Genomic DNA, 16642 nt, shown 5'->3' with positions numbered 1-16642 from the left:
TAACTTGCGTGTCCCTGCTTGGGGGCTCCAAACTCTCCCCTGCCACGGGCTGCCCTGGGTCCCCAGGGTCCCCGCTGTGTCCCTGCTCCCCTGCCATGGGGCCTGCTGGGAGGAGGGTCCAGGAGGGCTTGTCCTTGGGGCCGGGCTGTTCCCTGCGTGGGGCTCTTCTCCGCGGTCCCCGGCTCTTGGCCCTGGGAAGGGGAGGGCTGCCCTGCTCCCTGCTCCTTGCTCCCTGCTCCCTGCTCCCGGCCCCAGCGCAGCTCCGCTCTGCGGCACCGAGCGCTCACACTCGCCCAGTGCTGGGCTGCTCCTGGAGATGGGACCTCTGCAGCCGGCTGCTTTTCTAGGGCCCCAGCAGGTGCCCCAGGCTGGGCTGCACCTATGCCGGGAGAAAAGGGGCCCCGTGCCCAGCTGGGAGGCGGCCGCGGGGCTGCGTGGGGGGCAGGTGCCCTCGGCCCTGCTCAGGGTGCCCTGTCCCCCCTCCGCTGCGTTGCAGGTGATGGGCAGCGGGTGTCCGGCTGCAGGGGCCCGGGCGAGTTCCTGTGCTACGACCTCAGCTGCAGGCCCTGCAGCGAGGCCGCCCGCGAGAGGCAGCGGCGGCTGGGGGCGGCAGCGTGGCAAAGCCCCTGGGCCTCCAGCAGCCCCCGGCCGCCCTCCTCGGCGGGCTCCAGCCTCCAGCAGGGATGCAGCAAGCGGAGGAGACTGCTTCCCCGGCGTAGGGGGCTGCCCCAGAGGGGGCCAGTGGCCCCCGAGCCCCTCGCTCCAGCCACAGCCCCAACCGACCTCAAGCTTGCAGGGCCAACGTGCACCCTGCCGAAGAGAGCTGTCAACCACCAGGCCGGCTCACCCAGCGCCCCGGGCTCGCACACGGCTGACGGGGCTGGCAGCCTGCCTGGGGGCACCGATCGTCGCCCCATGTCGAGGCTGGAGCTGGAACAGGATTCCAAGAGGAGGCTGCGGATGCACATGATAAAGAAGTGCAAAGAGATCCATCTGGGAAGCTTCCCCGCCATGGTGCAGCGATCCTGCAAGGTGTCCGTCCGCAGCCGGGTGCATCCTGTAGCCCCCGCGGCTCTGCACTCCACCACGGCCCCCAAGTACTTCCACACTTCGGAGGCCCAGTTCCTGCCGGAGGTGGCCCAGGAGACCCTGGAGCTCCACATCCGGGAAAAGAGGCTGCAGCAGCAGTGGAGCTTGTCCGGGGAGTCACTGGGAGCACACGTGCCCCAAGCACCGGTCTCAGCCCCCAGAGAGCACTGTGCAGAGACCCACGTTCAGCTCCCTGCTCCGCATCCACCCTGCCTTCCCCCAGCCACCGAGCACCATGCGGAGCCACAGCCTGAGCCCTTCCCTCCGGAGAGGGACGACAACAGCGGTCAGGAAGGAAAGAAGCAGCAAGGGTCGGACACCCCCGGCAGGATGTGGCGCCTGAGCAACGGCAGGGGAACGGCCATCTACATGGGCCGCCGGCGGCTCTCCCCAAGCCCCAGTGCCATGAGGTGGGCCATCCTCAAGGTCCTGCGGTTATATCGTCTGAGCAAAATTAAACACAAAGCCCTGGCCAGCATCAGGGCAGCAAGGACAGGTGGAAGAAACCACAGGACCGAAGCCAGGAGGAAGGAGCATGCTGAACTGGCTGCAACCCTAGCCATCGCAGGAGAGCAATTCGGCCGTTGTCCCCGAGGTGAGACCCACCAAGATGGGTCAAGGAAAGAAACTGCTCGCCTTAATCATTACAGAATTCACTGGTAATCACCACCAAGATTAGACGTGTCAGTAGAAAAATAAAATTTCCACTGCTTTCTATCATACAAAGATTTGTTCATGGCTGCTGCAGTTCAATAAAGGGAAGTGCGGAGTCCTGCACCTAGGCAGGAATAACCCTGTGCCCCAGGACAGGCTGGGGGCTGACCTGCTGGAAAGCAGCTCTGCAAAGAAGGACCTGGGAGTCCTGGTGGACAACAAGCTGACCATGAGCCAGCAATGCGCCCTTGCGGCCAAGAAGGCCAATGGTATCCTGGGCTGCATTAGGAAGAGCATTGCCAGCAGGTCAAGGGAGGTGATCCTGCCCCTCTACTCAGCCCTGGGGAGGCCACACCTGGAGTGCTGTGTCCAGTGCTGGGCTCCCCAACACAAGAGAGACATGGAGCTACTGGAGCGAGCGCAGCGAAAGGCTATGAAGGGACTGATGAAGGGACTGGAGCATCTCTCCTATGAGGAGAGGCTGTGAGAGCTGGGACTCTTCAGCCTGGAGAAGAGCAGACTGAGGGGGGATCTTATCAATGTGCTTAAGTATCTGCAGGGAGAGTGTCAAGAGGATGGGGCCAGGCTCTTTCCAGTGGTGCCCAGCGATAGCCCAAGAGGCAAGAGGCACAAACTGAAACACAGGAAGCTCTGTCTGAACATAAGGAAAACCTTCTTTCCTCTGAGGGTAAGAGAGCACTGGAGCAGGCTGCCCCAAGAGGCTGTGGAGTCTCCATCCTTGGAGATATTCAAAAGCCCTCTAGACACAGTGCTGGGCAATGCGCTCTAGGTGACCCTGCTTGAGCAAGGGGTTGGACTAGCTGCTCTCCAGAGGTCCCTTCCAACCTCCACCATTCTGTGATTCTGGGCCCTTCCTCACGGTCCCCGCGGCAGCCGGGTGCCCAGCACCCACCTCCCCTTGCCCCCCATCCCGAGTGTCCCCACTGCTGGGGCTTTCTGATGCGCTCAAAGACCTCACAGTGCTGCCATGGCAATGACCTCGCCGTCCCAGCCCTGTCCCTGTCCCCGTCCCGGGGAAGAGCAGTCACAAAGGGTTTGCGTAGGGAGGCGAGAGCAGCTCCGAAGGGCTGTGTCTGCTCCTGAACCCTTGGTCCGTGGCCCTGCCGTGCTGGATGCCATGGACCTGGCTCAGCACGGCTGGGTGTCCCTGCTCTGGCGCTGCGGCTGCCTCTGCCTCTGCCCCAGCTTCCTCCTCCTGGTGGCCTGGGCCGCCCTGCACTGCTGGCGCAGCATCTCCAGCAAATGCCGTCAGGTAGGAGGGAGGCTCGGGGGCAGCCCTTCTCCCACCCTGCAGGAGGGCCCCTGGCTGGTGGGACCCACACGCACGGTGGGTGGGGGCCCGGGGCGCCGCGGGCTCAGCCGAGGCCGCGGTCGCAGTGCCGGTGCTCCTGTGCCTGCAGGTCTCTCCGTGGAGCCGGCGCGGGGGGAGGCGCTCGGACGCCCAGGACCCAGGTGAGGCTGCGCTGCCCCGGTGCTGGCTCCCGCTGGGGACGGCGTGCCCACCCGGCTGGGCTCACGGCCCCGGCACCGAGCTGCCCCGCGGGGCTGGGTTCATGCCGCCCATGTGGGGAGAGGTGCTGTCCCCGAGGGGCTGCTTTGGGACGAGCCCTGCTCCGGGGTGCTGGGCCATGGGGGTGCCCCGTCCATCTCTGCCCTCATAACTTGCGTGTCCCTGCTTGGGGGCTCCAAACTCTCCCCTGCCACGGGCTGCCCTGGGTCCCCAGGGTCCCCGCTGTGTCCCTGCTCCCCTGCCATGGGGCCTGCTGGGAGGAGGGTCCAGGAGGGCTTGTCCTTGGGGCCGGGCCGTTCCCTGCGTGGGGCTCTTCTCCGCGGTCCCCGGCTCTTGGCCCTGGGAAGGGGAGGGCTGCCCTGCTCCCTGCTCCTTGCTCCCTGCTCCCTGCTCCCGGCCCCAGCGCAGCTCCGCTCTGCGGCACCAAGCGCTCACACTCGCCCAGTGCTGCGCTGCTCCTGGAGATGGGACCTCTGCAGCCAGCTGCTTTTCTAGGGCCCCAGCAGGTGCCCCAGGCTGGGCTGCACCTATGCCGGGAGAAAAGGGGCCCCGTGCCCAGCTGGGAGGCGGCCGCGGGGCTGCGTGGGGGGCAGGTGCCCTCGGCCCTGCTCAGGGTGCCCTGTCCCCCCTCCGCTGCGTTGCAGGTGATGGGCAGCGGGTGTCCGGCTGCAGGGGCCCGGGCGAGTTCCTGTGCTACGACCTCAGCTGCAGGCCCTGCAGCGAGGCCGCCCGCGAGAGGCAGCGGCGGCTGGGGGCGGCAGCGTGGCAAAGCCCCTGGGCCTCCAGCAGCCCCCGGCCGCCCTCCTCGGCGGGCTCCAGCCTCCAGCAGGGATGCAGCAAGCGGAGGAGACTGCTTCCCCGGCGTAGGGGGCTGCCCCAGAGGGGGCCAGTGGCCCCCGAGCCCCTCGCTCCAGCCACAGCCCCAACCAACCTCGAGCTTGCAGGGCCAACGCGCACCCTGCCAAAAGGAGCCATCAACCACCAGGCCGGCTCACCCAGTGCCCCGGGCTCGCACACGGCTGACGGGGCTGGCAGCCTGCCTGGGGGCACCGATCGTCGCCCCATGTCGAGGCTGGAGCTGGAACAGGATTCCAAGAGGAGGCTGCGGATGCACATGATAAAGAAGTGCAAAGAGATCCATCTGGGAAGCTTCCCCGCCATGGTGCAGCGATCCTGCAAGGTGTCCGTCCGCAGCCGGGTGCATCCTGTAGCCCCCGCGGCTCTGCACTCCACCACGGCCCCCAAGTACTTCCACACTTCGGAGGCCCAGTTCCTGCCGGAGGAGGCCCAGGAGACCCTGGAGCTCCACATCCGGGAAAAGAGGCTGCAGCAGCAGTGGAGCTTGTCCGGGGAGTCACTGGGAGCACACGTGCCCCAAGCACCGGTCTCAGCCCCCAGAGAGCACTGTGCAGAGACCCACGTTCAGCTCCCTGCTCCGCATCTACCCTGCCTTCCCCCGGCCACCGAGCACCATGCGGAGCCGCAGCCTGAGCCCTTCCCTCCGGAGAGGGACGACAACAGCGGTCAGGAAGGAAAGAAGCAGCAAGGGTCGGACACCCCCGGCAGGATGTGGCGCCTGAGCAACGGCAGGGGAACGGCCATCTACATGGGCCGCCGGTGGCTCTCCCCAAGCCCCAGTGCCATGAGGTGGGCCATCCTCAAGGTCCTGCGGTTATATCGTCTGAGCAAAATTAAACACAAAGCCCTGGCCAGCATCAGGGCAGCAAGGACAGGTGGAAGAAACCACAGGACCGAAGCCAGGAGGAAGGAGCATGCTGAACTGGCTGCAACCCTAGCCATCGCAGGAGAGCAATTCGGCCGTTGTCCCCGAGGTGAGACCCACCAAGATGGGTCAAGGAAAGAAACTGCTCGCCTTAATCGTTACAGAATTCACTGGTAATCACCACCAAGATTAGACGTGTCAGTAGAAAAATAAAATTTCCACTGCTTTCTATCATACAAAGATTTGTTCATGGCTGCTGCAGTTCAATAAAGGCAAGTGCGGAGTCCTGCACCTAGGCAGGAATAACCCTGTGCCCCAGGACAGGCTGGGGGCTGACCTGCTGGAAAGCAGCTCTGCAAAGAAGGACCTGGGAGTCCTGGTGGACAACAAGCTGACCATGAGCCAGCAATGCGCCCTTGCGGCCAAGAAGGTCAATGGTATCCTGGGCTGCATTAGGAAGAGCATTGCCAGCAGGTCAAGGGAGGTGATCCTGCCCCTCTACTCAGCCCTGGGGAGGCCACACCTGGAGTGCTGTGTCCAGTGCTGGGCTCCCCAATACAAGAGAGACATGGAGCTACTGGAGTGAGCGCAGCGAAAGGCTATGAAGGGACTGATGAAGGGACTGGAGCATCTCTCCTATGAGGAGAGGCTGTGAGAGCTGGGACTCTTCAGCCTGGAGAAGAGCAGACTGAGGGGGGATCTTATCAATGTGCTTAAGTATCTGCAGGGAGAGTGTCAAGAGGATGGGGCCAGGCTCTTTCCAGTGGTGCCCAGCGATAGCCCAAGAGGCACAAACTGAAACACAGGAAGCTCTGTCTGAACATAAGGAAAACCTTCTTTCCTCTGAGGGTAAGAGAGCACTGGAGCAGGCTGCCCCAAGAGGCTGTGGAGTCTCCATCCTTGGAGATATTCAAAAGCCCTCTAGACACAGTGCTGGGCAATGCGCTCTAGGTGACCCTGCTTGAGCAAGGGGTTGGACTAGCTGCTCTCCAGAGGTCCCTTCCAACCTCCACCATTCTGTGATTCTGGGCCCTTCCTCACGGTCCCCGCGGCAGCCGGGTGCCCAGCACCCACCTCCCCTTGCCCCCCATCCCGAGTGTCCCCACTGCTGGGGCTTTCTGATGCGCTCAAAGACCTCACAGTGCTGCCATGGCAATGACCTCGCCGCCCCAGCCCTGTCCCTGTCCCCGTCCCGGGGAAGAGCAGTCACAAAGGGTTTGCGTAGGGAGGCGAGAGCAGCTCCGAAGGGCTGTGTCTGCTCCTGAACCCTTGGTCCGTGGCCCTGCCGTGCTGGATGCCATGGACCTGGCTCAGCACGGCTGGGTGTCCCTGCTCTGGCGCTGCGGCTGCCTCTGCCTCTGCCCCAGCTTCCTCCTCCTGGTGGCCTGGGCCGCCCTGCACTGCTGGCGCAGCATCTCCAGCAAATGCCGTCAGGTAGGAGGGAGGCTCGGGGGCAGCCCTTCTCCCACCCTGCAGGAGGGCCCCTGGCTGGTGGGACCCACACGCACGGTGGGTGGGGGCCCGGGGCGCTGCGGGCTCAGCCGAGGCCGCGGTCGCAGTGCCGGTGCTCCTGTGCCTGCAGGTCTCTCCGTGGAGCCGGCGCGGGGGGAGGCGCTCGGACGCCCAGGACCCAGGTGAGGCTGCACTGCCCCGGTGCTGGCTCCCGCTGGGGACGGCGTGCCCACCCGGCTGGGCTCACGGCCCCGGCACCGAGCTGCCCCGCGGGGCTGGGTTCATGCCGCCCATGTGGGGAGAGGTGCTGTCCCCGAGGGGCTGCTTTGGGACAAGCCCTGCTCCGGGGTGCTGGGCCATGGGGGTGCCCCGTCCATCTCTGCCCTCATAACTTCCGTGTCCCTGCTTGGGGGCTCCAAACTCTCCCCTGCCACGGGCTGCCCTGGGTCCCCAGGGTCCCCGCTGTGTCCCTGCTCCCCTGCCATGGGGCCTGCTGGGAGGAGGGTCCAGGAGGGCTTGTCCTTGGGGCTGGGCCGTTCCCTGCGCGGGGCTCTTCTCCGCGGTCCCGGCTCTTGGCCCTGGGAAGGGGAGGGCTGCCCTGCTCCCTGCTCCTTGCTCCCTGCTCCCTGCTCCCGGCCCCAGCGCAGCTCTGCTCTGCGGCACCGAGCGCTCACACTCGCCCAGTGCTGGGCTGCTCCTGGAGATGGGACCTCTGCAGCCGACTGCGTTCCCGGGCCCCAGCAGCTGCCCCAGGCTGGGCTGCACCTATGCCGGGAGAAAAGGGGCCCCGTGCCCAGCTGGGAGGCGGCCACGGGGCTGCGTGGGGGGCAGATGCCCTCGGCCCTGCTCAGGGTGCCCTGTCCCCCCTCCGCTGCGTTGCAGGTGATGGGCAGTGGGTGTCCGGCTGCAGGGGCCCGGGCGAGTTCCTGTGCTACGACCTCAGCTGCAGGCCCTGCAGCGAGGCCGCCCGCGAGAGGCAGCGGCGGCTGGGGGCGGCAGCGTGGCAAAGCCCCTGGGCCTCCAGCAGCCCCCGGCCGCCCTCCTCGGCGGGCTCCAGCCTCCAGCAGGGATGCAGCAAGCGGAGGAGACTGCTTCCCCGGCGTAGGGGGCTGCCCCAGAGGGGGCCAGTGGCCCCCGAGCCCCTCGCTCCAGCCACAGCCCCAACCAACCTCGAGCTTGCAGGGCCAACGCGCACCCTGCCAAAGGGAGCCATCAACCACCAGGCCGGCTCACCCACCGCCCCGGGCTCGCACACGGCTGACGGGGCTGGCAGCCTGCCTGGGGACACCGATCGTCGCCCCATGTTGAGGCTGGAGTTGGAACAGGATTTCAAGAGGAGGCTGTGGATGCACGTGATAAGGAAGTGCATAGAGATCTGTCTGGGAAGCTTCCCCACCGTGGTGCAGCGATCCTGCAAGGTGTCCGTCGGCAGCCGGGTGAGTCCTGCAGCCCCTGCACCTCAGTGCTCCACCACGGCCCCCAAGTACTTCCACACTTCGGAGGCCCAGTTCCTGCCGGAGGAGGCCCGGGAGACCCTGGAGCTCCACATCCGGGAAAAGAGGCTGCAGCACCAGTGGAGCTTGTCCAGGGAGTCACTGGGAGCACACGTGCCCCAAGCACCGGTCTCAGCCCCCAGAGAGCACTGTGCAGAGACCCACGTTCAGCTCCCTGCTCCGCATCTACCCTGCCTTCCCCCGGCCACCGAGCACCATGCGGAGCCGCAGCCTGAGCCCCTCCCTCTGGAGAAGGATGATGACAGTGGGCAGGAAGAAGAGCAGCAGGGGTCGGACACCCCCGGCAGGATGTGGCGCCTGAGCGACGCCAGGGAAGCGGTCATCTGCATGGGCCAGCAGCTCTCCCCGAGCCCCAGTGCCACGAGGCGGGCCATCCTCAAGGTCCTGGGGTTACATCGTCTGAGCAAAGGCTCGTTCGATTAAACACAAAGCCCTGGCCAGCATCAGGGCAGCAAGGACAGGCGGAAGAAACCACAGGACCGAAGCCAGGAGGAAGGAGCACGCTGAACCGGCTGCAACTCCGGCCATCGCAGGAGAGCGATTCGGCCATTGTCCCCGAGGCGAGACCCACCACGACAGGTCAAGGAAAGAAACCGCTCACCTTAATCGTTACAGAATTTACTGGTGATCACCACCAAGATTAGACATGTTAGTAGAAAAATAAAATTTACATTGGTTTTGATCAAACAAAGGTTTGTCCGTGACTGCTTGCAGTAGTTAGTGAAGTACAAGGTCAGGCTGATCTAAAGCACACCAGCACACGCCGTGTCCACACGCAGAAAGCAGGACTGCGAGTCTCAGCTCAAGCAGCGACACTTCTCCAGGGCAAAAGGCTTTTCTTGGACTGCCGCTCCCGGCTGGGCCCTCTGGACAGGGCTTCACAGCAGTGCCCGCTGCGCGACACGGAGCCACTTACATTTTCCCAAGCTCTGTACAGCTTTTGGCAAGGTGGCACCACGGTGCAGCAAGAACTGTGGACTTCCCCCACACAGTCCCAGCGCATTTTCCCTGGCCACAGCAGCAGCGTTCACCTCTCCACGCGCAGCGCGTTTCTTCCCATCCTGCTGCCCTGCTCTCGGCTAAGCTGCTGCCTGCAGTTGAGCAGAGAACTAAACCTGCGGAGGCACCAAGGCCTTTGCAGACATGCCGTGCGCTCCGGGGCAGAACTGGACCAGGCTGGCTGCACATCACAGGTTTGTGGCTCCTTCCCTGAAAGGCTCCTCGAAGGAGCTCTGCCTGGTTTTCTGCACAGAGCGAGCGCCAGCCTCCCTGCGTCCTTCCGCACGAGCAAAGCCTACTGGAACCCGCTGGAAAACTCCAGGGATTCCTCTGCTTGCCTCCCTTAGCAGAAAGGAACACGAAGGGAATGACCAAAGCAATTGGAGCAGGGGGGAGAAAACCGCTGGGGGCCTGGCTGTGCGCATCGACTCCAAACTGCTCTTCCTGTAATTTTGCCCTTTCAGTTTGGATTGGGTTTTCTTGGAGAGGGCATGTAGGAGAGCTCGGCCTGCCCAGCTTCCGGCTGTGCTCTGCGATCACTGGGGCGGTACAGAGAACTCACCCCCCTGGCTAATACTTGTTAAGATAAGTGAGCATCTAATTGTTCACCTTTTATACAAGAATTCCCCCAAAATTTCACCGCACCTGGGCGCAGACAGGCCCCACGAGCTACAACCACCCCAGACCCCCACGGTTCCCCGCTAGGACCGCACATTCGGGGTACGCTGCTTCAGCCGCTCCCCGAGGAACGCGGGGGGCGTCTGGGCCCACCCAAGGGCGCCCGCAGGCCGCTGCGCCCCAAGACACAGGGGAGGCGCCCGGGCTGCGCACGAACGACCCTGGGCGGCACCCAAAGGCCTGGGGAGCCCCCTGGGGAGCCCCCCGGGGCGCCCTGCGAGGCGCCGGGGCCCCGGCCCCACCGACAGGCGCGCGGAGGCCCCCGGCGCGGGGATGGGGGGGGGGGGAGGAGGAGGCCGCTGCTCCGCGCCCGCGCTTGGCCCCCCCCGGCCGCCGTCGGACGGCGCGCGGGGGGGCGGGGCTTGCTTCTTCCCGGAAGGAGCGGACCACGTGTTCGCCGCTCCATGGCGTCGGCGGCCAAGCGGCCCAAGGTAGCGGAGCGGCGCGGGCCCCCTCCGCCCCGCCCCGCCCCCCGGGTGCGCCCGGGGCCGAGCCCGAGCCCGAGCCCCGGCCCCGCTCAGCGCTTCCGCAGGGTGCGCCGGGGCCGGCCGTGCCCGCGGCGGGGGGGCCGGGCAGAGCAGTGCCGCGCCTCGGGCAGTGCGGGGGGAACCGCAAGGGCCCTGCGCTCCCCCCCGTTTTCAGTGCGGTTTGGGACGGGGGAGGCTGAAATAGTACCTGAGTGACAGCCAGGGAAGCCGAGGCTGCGGACTGAACTTACCGGCTGGCCCTAGAGCTGTAAAACGGTTGCGTGGAGGCACCACGGATCCCTCCTGCCCATCTTTCTTCCTTACGTTTGGAGACTCCCTGTGCTTGACCCCGTATTTCTGCCTGCAGGTGGCTGCTGAGAGCAGCACCGCTGAGAAGGGCAGCGTCGATCCCATCTCTGGCTTCCTGGCATGGTGCAAGAAGGTTGGCTTGGAGCTCAGCCCAAAGGTGAGCAGGGCAGCGCGGGGCTCAGCTGGGCACCCCTTTGGCTGTGGGGCTGGGAGGGCAGGAGACACCCAGCCCCAGGGAGGCCCCGAGCCTTGTTGTGTTCTGCGCGGAGATGGGGAAGGTGATCCAAACCTTGCCTGGGTTTGTGCCGCACACCCTCCCTGCCACGATGTGCAGAGTCCAGCCACAGCCTCGCCTGCCCCACGCTTCCCTCCCTGCACTGATAGATTACCTCTCACCCAAGGTCTGCGTGAGCAGGGAAGGCACCGTGGCAGACTACGGCATGTTGGCCACTGAGGATCTCCAGGTAGGAGAGGTCCTCTTCACCATCCCTCGTGCTGCACTGCTGTCCCAGTACACCAGCTCCATCCAAGCCCTCTTGCAGGAAGGTGAGCACAAGGGGAGACGTGAGGAATCTGGCTTCAGCTCCCACCCTGAGTAGGATGCAGTCAGAGCTTGTCTGGCTGCTTTATCTTCCACTTACCAGCAGGCCTGCTGTCTTTCTCAGCACCATACTTGCATTTATTCCATTTTCCTTTCAGTGGAATAAAACTGGTCTGGGATAAAGTCCAGGGAATGCTCCTGCTTTGTGCAGGATATCAGAAAACCTTGGGAGCAGGAAGCAAGGTCCTGGTGAAGAACTAGTGCCTTGACTGCTGGAGGTAGAGGGAGCAGGAATTTGCAGGGCTGCTAGTGAACAGGAGAGATAGGGGGTGGCCTGGGAGAACCTTGTGTTTTCCCCTTTCCTAGTGACAGTAGGGAGAGAGCTGAGCACCCCATCCTTTTCCAAGGCAGTCCAGAGCTGTGCCGGCAAAGAGCACGGTTAGAAAAGCTGATTGCTCCAATGTAGCAACAACCAACGTGACTGTGCTTTCCTCAAGGTGTGGAGCCCCAGGCGAGGCTGCAGTGCAGTGTCGGGGGGGACAGAGGCTGGACTAGGTCATCCACCCACTCAGCACCATAGCTCCAGAGCATGGCAGCTTCTGGTTCTGTTTAAGGTCTGGCCAAACCCAAGACTTAAGAGATCTAAGCTTAAGACACTGAGTGTTAAACGGGATGTTTTTCCTTTGTGCTGAGCTGGGCTTTGATACTTGGAAGACCACATCCTCAGGGAAAAGGAACAAAAACCAGATCAATCACTGTACATTCAACCCTGCTCTGTCCTCTTTGGTTCCTTAGCCCGAGAGTCATTGCAGAGCCAGTCTGGCTGGGTGCCTCTCCTGCTGGCCCTGCTACATGAATATACAACCGGCAACTCCCACTGGCAGCCTTATTTCTCGCTCTGGCAGGACTTCAGGAGCTTGGATCACCCCATGTTCTGGTAAAGTGAAACCAAGTGGCTCTGTGGAGTAGGTGAATTGGGCAGTTGAATCCAGGCTTTGTTCAGGGAGAAGGGAAGCTTAGCTCAACCCTGCTGACCCTGCTGGTTTTGGGGTTGGATATGGTTTTACTGGATGATTCTGCCATCTCCTCTACTCCAGCCCTGGGCTGTTAGTGTCAGCAGCCTGAGGGATCCTCCCAGGCACTACACAGGGTCACAGCTGGCTACAGAAAGTAATCAGAAAACAGGAATCAGTAGAGCCTCCACAAGGCTCAGATTTTGGAGGAGGGAGGAATTTATAGATGCTTCTCTCTGCAGCAGATAGAAACTTGCTTTTTTTCCTTGCAACAGGCCTGAAGAGGAGAGAACAAGGCTTCTGCAGGGCACAGGCATCCCAGAAGCAGTAGACAAGGACCTAGTCAACATCCACCTGGAGTACAGTTCCATCATCCTGCCCTTTATGGAGTCCCACCCTGACATCTTTGACCCCAAGCTGCACACGCTGGAGTTGTACAAGGAACTGGTGGCATTTGTCATGGCCTACAGGTGAGATGGGAGGGCTTTGCTGTGAATGGGGGGAGCAAGGAGAATGTCTCAGGCTCTCATACAAGGCTGAGGAAGGACAAGCAGTAGCACCACAGACTGCGATATGATCACAGTCTGTGTTACTTATGTTCTTGTGCCTTTTAGAGAAAAGCTGAAGCTTGCTTTGTACTGCAAGATATAAAACTGGCTTGTCTTCACCTCCCTTGTATTAGCTTTCAGGAGCCTCTGGAGGAAGAAGATGAAGATGAGAAGGGGCCCAACCCTCCAATGATGGTGCCAGTAGCAGACATTTTGAATCACGTGGCCAGCCACAATGCCAACCTGGAATATGCGCCGGTGAGCGCAAAGCCAGTGCACACAGCACAGTCTGGTGCCTGTCCGTTGCAAGGCAGGGCTGCCCTTTGGGCCTGGTGCTGCAGCGAGGCTCTCTCCATGTTTGAAGCCAGGACAGCACTACTCCCATGCTGAAAGCAGCAAGTGAGCCTGGCCTGGGTCTCATTAGTATGAGGCTATTATACATAGTCCCCTGCTGTTTGCTTGGTTTAGCTAGAAGGAGTTTTGGGGCAGCTGAGCCTCCTTGAAGGTGCTTTTGCTGCAGCACTAGACATGAGACTTGTTTCTCTTCTTGCTTACTTTTATGAATAGAGGAGTACTTGTTAGCTTTTCCCTAGGATCATAGATGAGGGATGGCATGTGCCTGAATCACTGGCAGGCCTGGCAGCCTCTGCTGCCACCACCACAGCCCCAAGAAGCATCCTCCTGAGACTGGTAGAATTGCAAAGCTTTCTTAGACCTTCTTCTCTCTATGCTTGCAGAAATGTTTACGGATGGTCACAACACAACCCATCAGCAAAGGACAAGAGATCTTCAACACCTACGGACAGATGGCCAACTGGCAGCTCCTACACATGTATGGCTTTGCAGAGCCATACCCTGGCAACACCAATGACACAGCTGACATCCAGATGGTGACAGTGCGCAAAGCAGCACTGCAACGTGAGTGTCACTTGTAACCACTCTGGGAAAGGAGGAGTCAGGGATCTCCCCCTGTTAAGCAATGGAAGCTGGATTGGGTTTACAGATGTGCTCCTGTCTTCAAAACAGGTGCCAAAAGCGAAGCAGAGCAGCAGCTGGTCTCAGAGCAGTGGGACTTCCTATGCCAGCTGGAAATGGTTGGGGAGGAAGGTGCCTTCGTGCTTGGCTGGGATGAGGTGCTGACAGAGGAAGAGCTGTCCATGACCCTGAAGGTGAGCAGGGCTGAGAGGTTACCAATCAGTGAAAAAGCTACTACATGATGGGAAGAACCCAGGCTACCTGTATGCTGGTTCGAACAGCCACACTACAAAACTATTAACTGAAGGGAAACAAGCATGTAAAGGCAGTTTGGTACCAACAGTCCTGCATGCGAAGTGACAGGGGATGTGGCTGTCCAGCCCCCTGAGACTTCAGGTACTGCATTACTCTTCCTTTCTCAAACTAGCCAGCCACACACACTTATGTACTGGTCTTGAATGGCTTCATGGCTACTCCTGTTCTAGAGTTTTTGCACCTTTATAGGTAGCAGTTGAGATGCTCTTTAAGACTGTTTCCAACACCCAGGTTTGCAGTTTCAACTTTCTCCTGACCCACAAGTTGCTTGTGATTAGGCATCCAAGTCTGTTTTGTCATCTGACATTTACTGCAGCTGAGGAATAATTCACTTGTTCCATACAGCCCTAAGACTGTACGCCCCTAGGGAGGAAATCCTGATGTACTCGCACAGCCAGTGACTTGTCTCCTTGCCTGGTGATTACAGGTGCTGTGCATGTCAGAAGAAGAATTCCAGGAATATAAGGAGCAAGATGGCTGGGAAGACGACACTGAGGAGGAGGAGAACTCTATCCTTTCTAACGAAGCTCTCTCCAGACTTAAAAACCCTTGCAAGAAGCTCCTTTACGACAGTGTGTTGCTGACTCTGGAGTCCTACAGGTCAGACTTGAAAGCAGAGCAGGACTTGCTAAATAATAAGGAAGCTTATGAGAGACTGAGTCGAAGGGAGCAGCAAGCTTTGCATGTGCGCTATGGACAGAAAAGGATCTTGCATCAGCTCCTAGAGCTGATACAGTAGAAACCTGACTGCCCCTGCAAATCCACTGCCTGGAACTGAGCTCAGAAAGGGCCTTTGGCCGTTTCTTCTACTACAGCAAGAAAAAAGCAAGATTGAATTTGGGCCTACTTGTCCCTCACATTGCATCTGGCTTTTTATCTACCTCTGTATAAAGAAAAAACTTAACCCCCCTCTCCCCTCCAAACTATTTCTTCTGCCATAACTGTTTATCATACAGTGAGAGCTCTGGAGCACAACCAGCACCAGGAGCAGAATCTTCCTCTAGAGGATTTATTAAAACTCAGATCTCCTAATATTTGCTTGCAGAAGACAGACACACACTGGCATTATGACAAGCCTGTTCCCTCACTTAGCATCAGTGATTTAAGGCAAGAGCTGTTCCTTGTCCAGATGAACAGGGGCAGAAGAACATCTGGTAACTTACTTTACTGAGTAAACATCTGGCAGATGGATATGTCAAACTACACTCTTCCCCTGAACTCCATTAGTAGTGAGCAGTACAGGAGTGTACCTATACCAGCACATCCATCTGTCTGGTTTCCATGTAGGGTCAGCAGAGCAAGGTTTCTTTTTATCTCTGTGAAAAACATATGCTACATATCTCAGGCCCCCACAGAAATCTCTCAGGCCCATACTGTTTATATAGGCTATATAGTGGCACTGTCACAGTTCTGCAACTGCTGTAGGTTAAGCATTGGATATACACCCCCCAGGTGATACAGTTCTTCCCTGAAATCAGGCTTTGCTCTTCATCATGTCTGTGCTAATATTTCCCCTTCAGCAGTTTGTATGACAAAATGGTGAAGGTTTACAGGCCAAGCTATGTTTAATAAACACAATAGCTCTTACTCAGCCAATGCTGTCTGCTTCAACAGGGTACAAAGTCCCATCTAAAAAAAGATCTTTCCTGATGCTGCTGCTGCAGAGTTGAAAGTATTGCCAACAAGCAAGACCAAGACTATTCACTTGTATAAAAGAGGTCAGCTACAGCCCTAATCGCAGTGCTGGAGGCCAGAGTGTTTGTAACATTACCTAGGTTACTTTTTTTCTGCCCCCCTCTCCCTTCTTCATTCTTACAGCGGAGCATGCAGTGGCTGTTTAGAGTCCAATCTGCCATCTTGGCTCTTCTCTTCCTCCAAAAGGCTACAAGATTTCAAACTAGGCATACAGTAGATTGAAAGGTTAACCTTCACTCCTTAAACATGACGTGCATTATACTCAAGGCCTCGGCTGTGGCAAGGACTCTGGTAATCCTTGTGGAGCTGACACAAACACTATTTACCTTGAGTAACAGCTCAGTTGCAGGTTCCTTACCTGCTAAGAGAGGATACAGAGTGCAGCAGTCTCTATCCTGCCAACCAAACCTACATTGTATGAAGTTAATGGGATCTTGGCTGAGTCCTACCTTCCACCCTCCTCTACACCCACCCTAACAGTTCTTAAGGCTTGAAGGAACCAGCTACATCCAGCAGTGTTAGTACAGAACCGAAGAAACCTTTGAGCCTTAGCATAGTCAGTATTAGGAGTCATTAAGACAGGACGCTACTTTATAGTCAATAAGCTCTGCCTGTGGTTGGTTAGATTTAAATATCAAGAAAACCTCACAGAACCTGGACTAGATGAAAGACTGATTGCCGATAAGTCCCTGTAGCCTAATCCAATGAAGGTGGAAGAGCAAGTTAGAGTTGCAGCACCAAAAGCAAAACAATCCTTACTTTAAAGGCTCAGCTTCAGCACAGCTGCTGACCTGCCAAACGAGGCCCAGGGAACTGTAGAAACAAAGCAAGAGCCTGCCCCGTTAGACAGAGGGGACCAACGAAACACTGCCCAGAAACAGATGGAAAATTCCCCTTGAGCCACAGGCCACTGGCACATTTGGCTCAGTGGTCTTCTAGATCTAGTTTAGGCTCTGTGCAAAGGCACAGCCAGATGCAGTCCCTTATAGCTAAGCAAGGGAATCCCGATCTCTCTACCCATACCATAGCAGTCAACTAGATTTAACAAACGAGAAACGTTTTCTAAAAAGAAAGCGGTGAAGCTCTTTTTCCTGGTATCTGTTAGGTTGTAAGGCATAGGCTAAACCAATTCAGAGTAT

The 16642-nt window shown here is 59.5% G+C and overlaps 1 protein-coding gene across 3 annotated transcripts; it reads left to right on the top strand.

The window, feature by feature from the left end:
• Positions 1–10027: 10027 nt before the first annotated feature.
• SETD6 (SET domain containing 6, protein lysine methyltransferase) lies at positions 10028–15399 on the top strand. Of its 3 annotated transcripts, XM_067302721.1 has the most exons (9): positions 10034–10071; positions 10475–10573; positions 10818–10962; positions 11753–11894; positions 12246–12440; positions 12653–12776; positions 13256–13436; positions 13545–13687; positions 14236–15399. In XM_067302721.1, the coding sequence occupies exons 1-9, from the start codon at positions 10045–10047 to the stop codon at positions 14545–14547; spliced, it is 1368 nt and encodes a 455-aa protein (XP_067158822.1). In that variant the 5' UTR covers positions 10034–10044; the 3' UTR covers positions 14548–15399. The 3 variants fall into 3 exon arrangements, with proteins under 3 accessions (XP_067158823.1, XP_067158822.1, XP_013804026.2); XM_067302722.1 differs by lacking the exon at positions 10818–10962 and having other exon boundaries at positions 10028–10071; XM_013948572.2 differs by lacking the exons at positions 10034–10071; positions 10818–10962 and adding an exon at positions 10367–10383.
• The last annotated feature ends 1243 nt before the right edge of the window (positions 15400–16642 follow it).

This window comes from Apteryx mantelli, chromosome 10 (genome assembly GCF_036417845.1).
Source record: "Apteryx mantelli isolate bAptMan1 chromosome 10, bAptMan1.hap1, whole genome shotgun sequence".
Taxonomy (NCBI): Eukaryota; Metazoa; Chordata; class Aves; order Apterygiformes; family Apterygidae; genus Apteryx; species Apteryx mantelli.
This window is presented reverse-complemented; position numbering and strand designations above follow the sequence as displayed.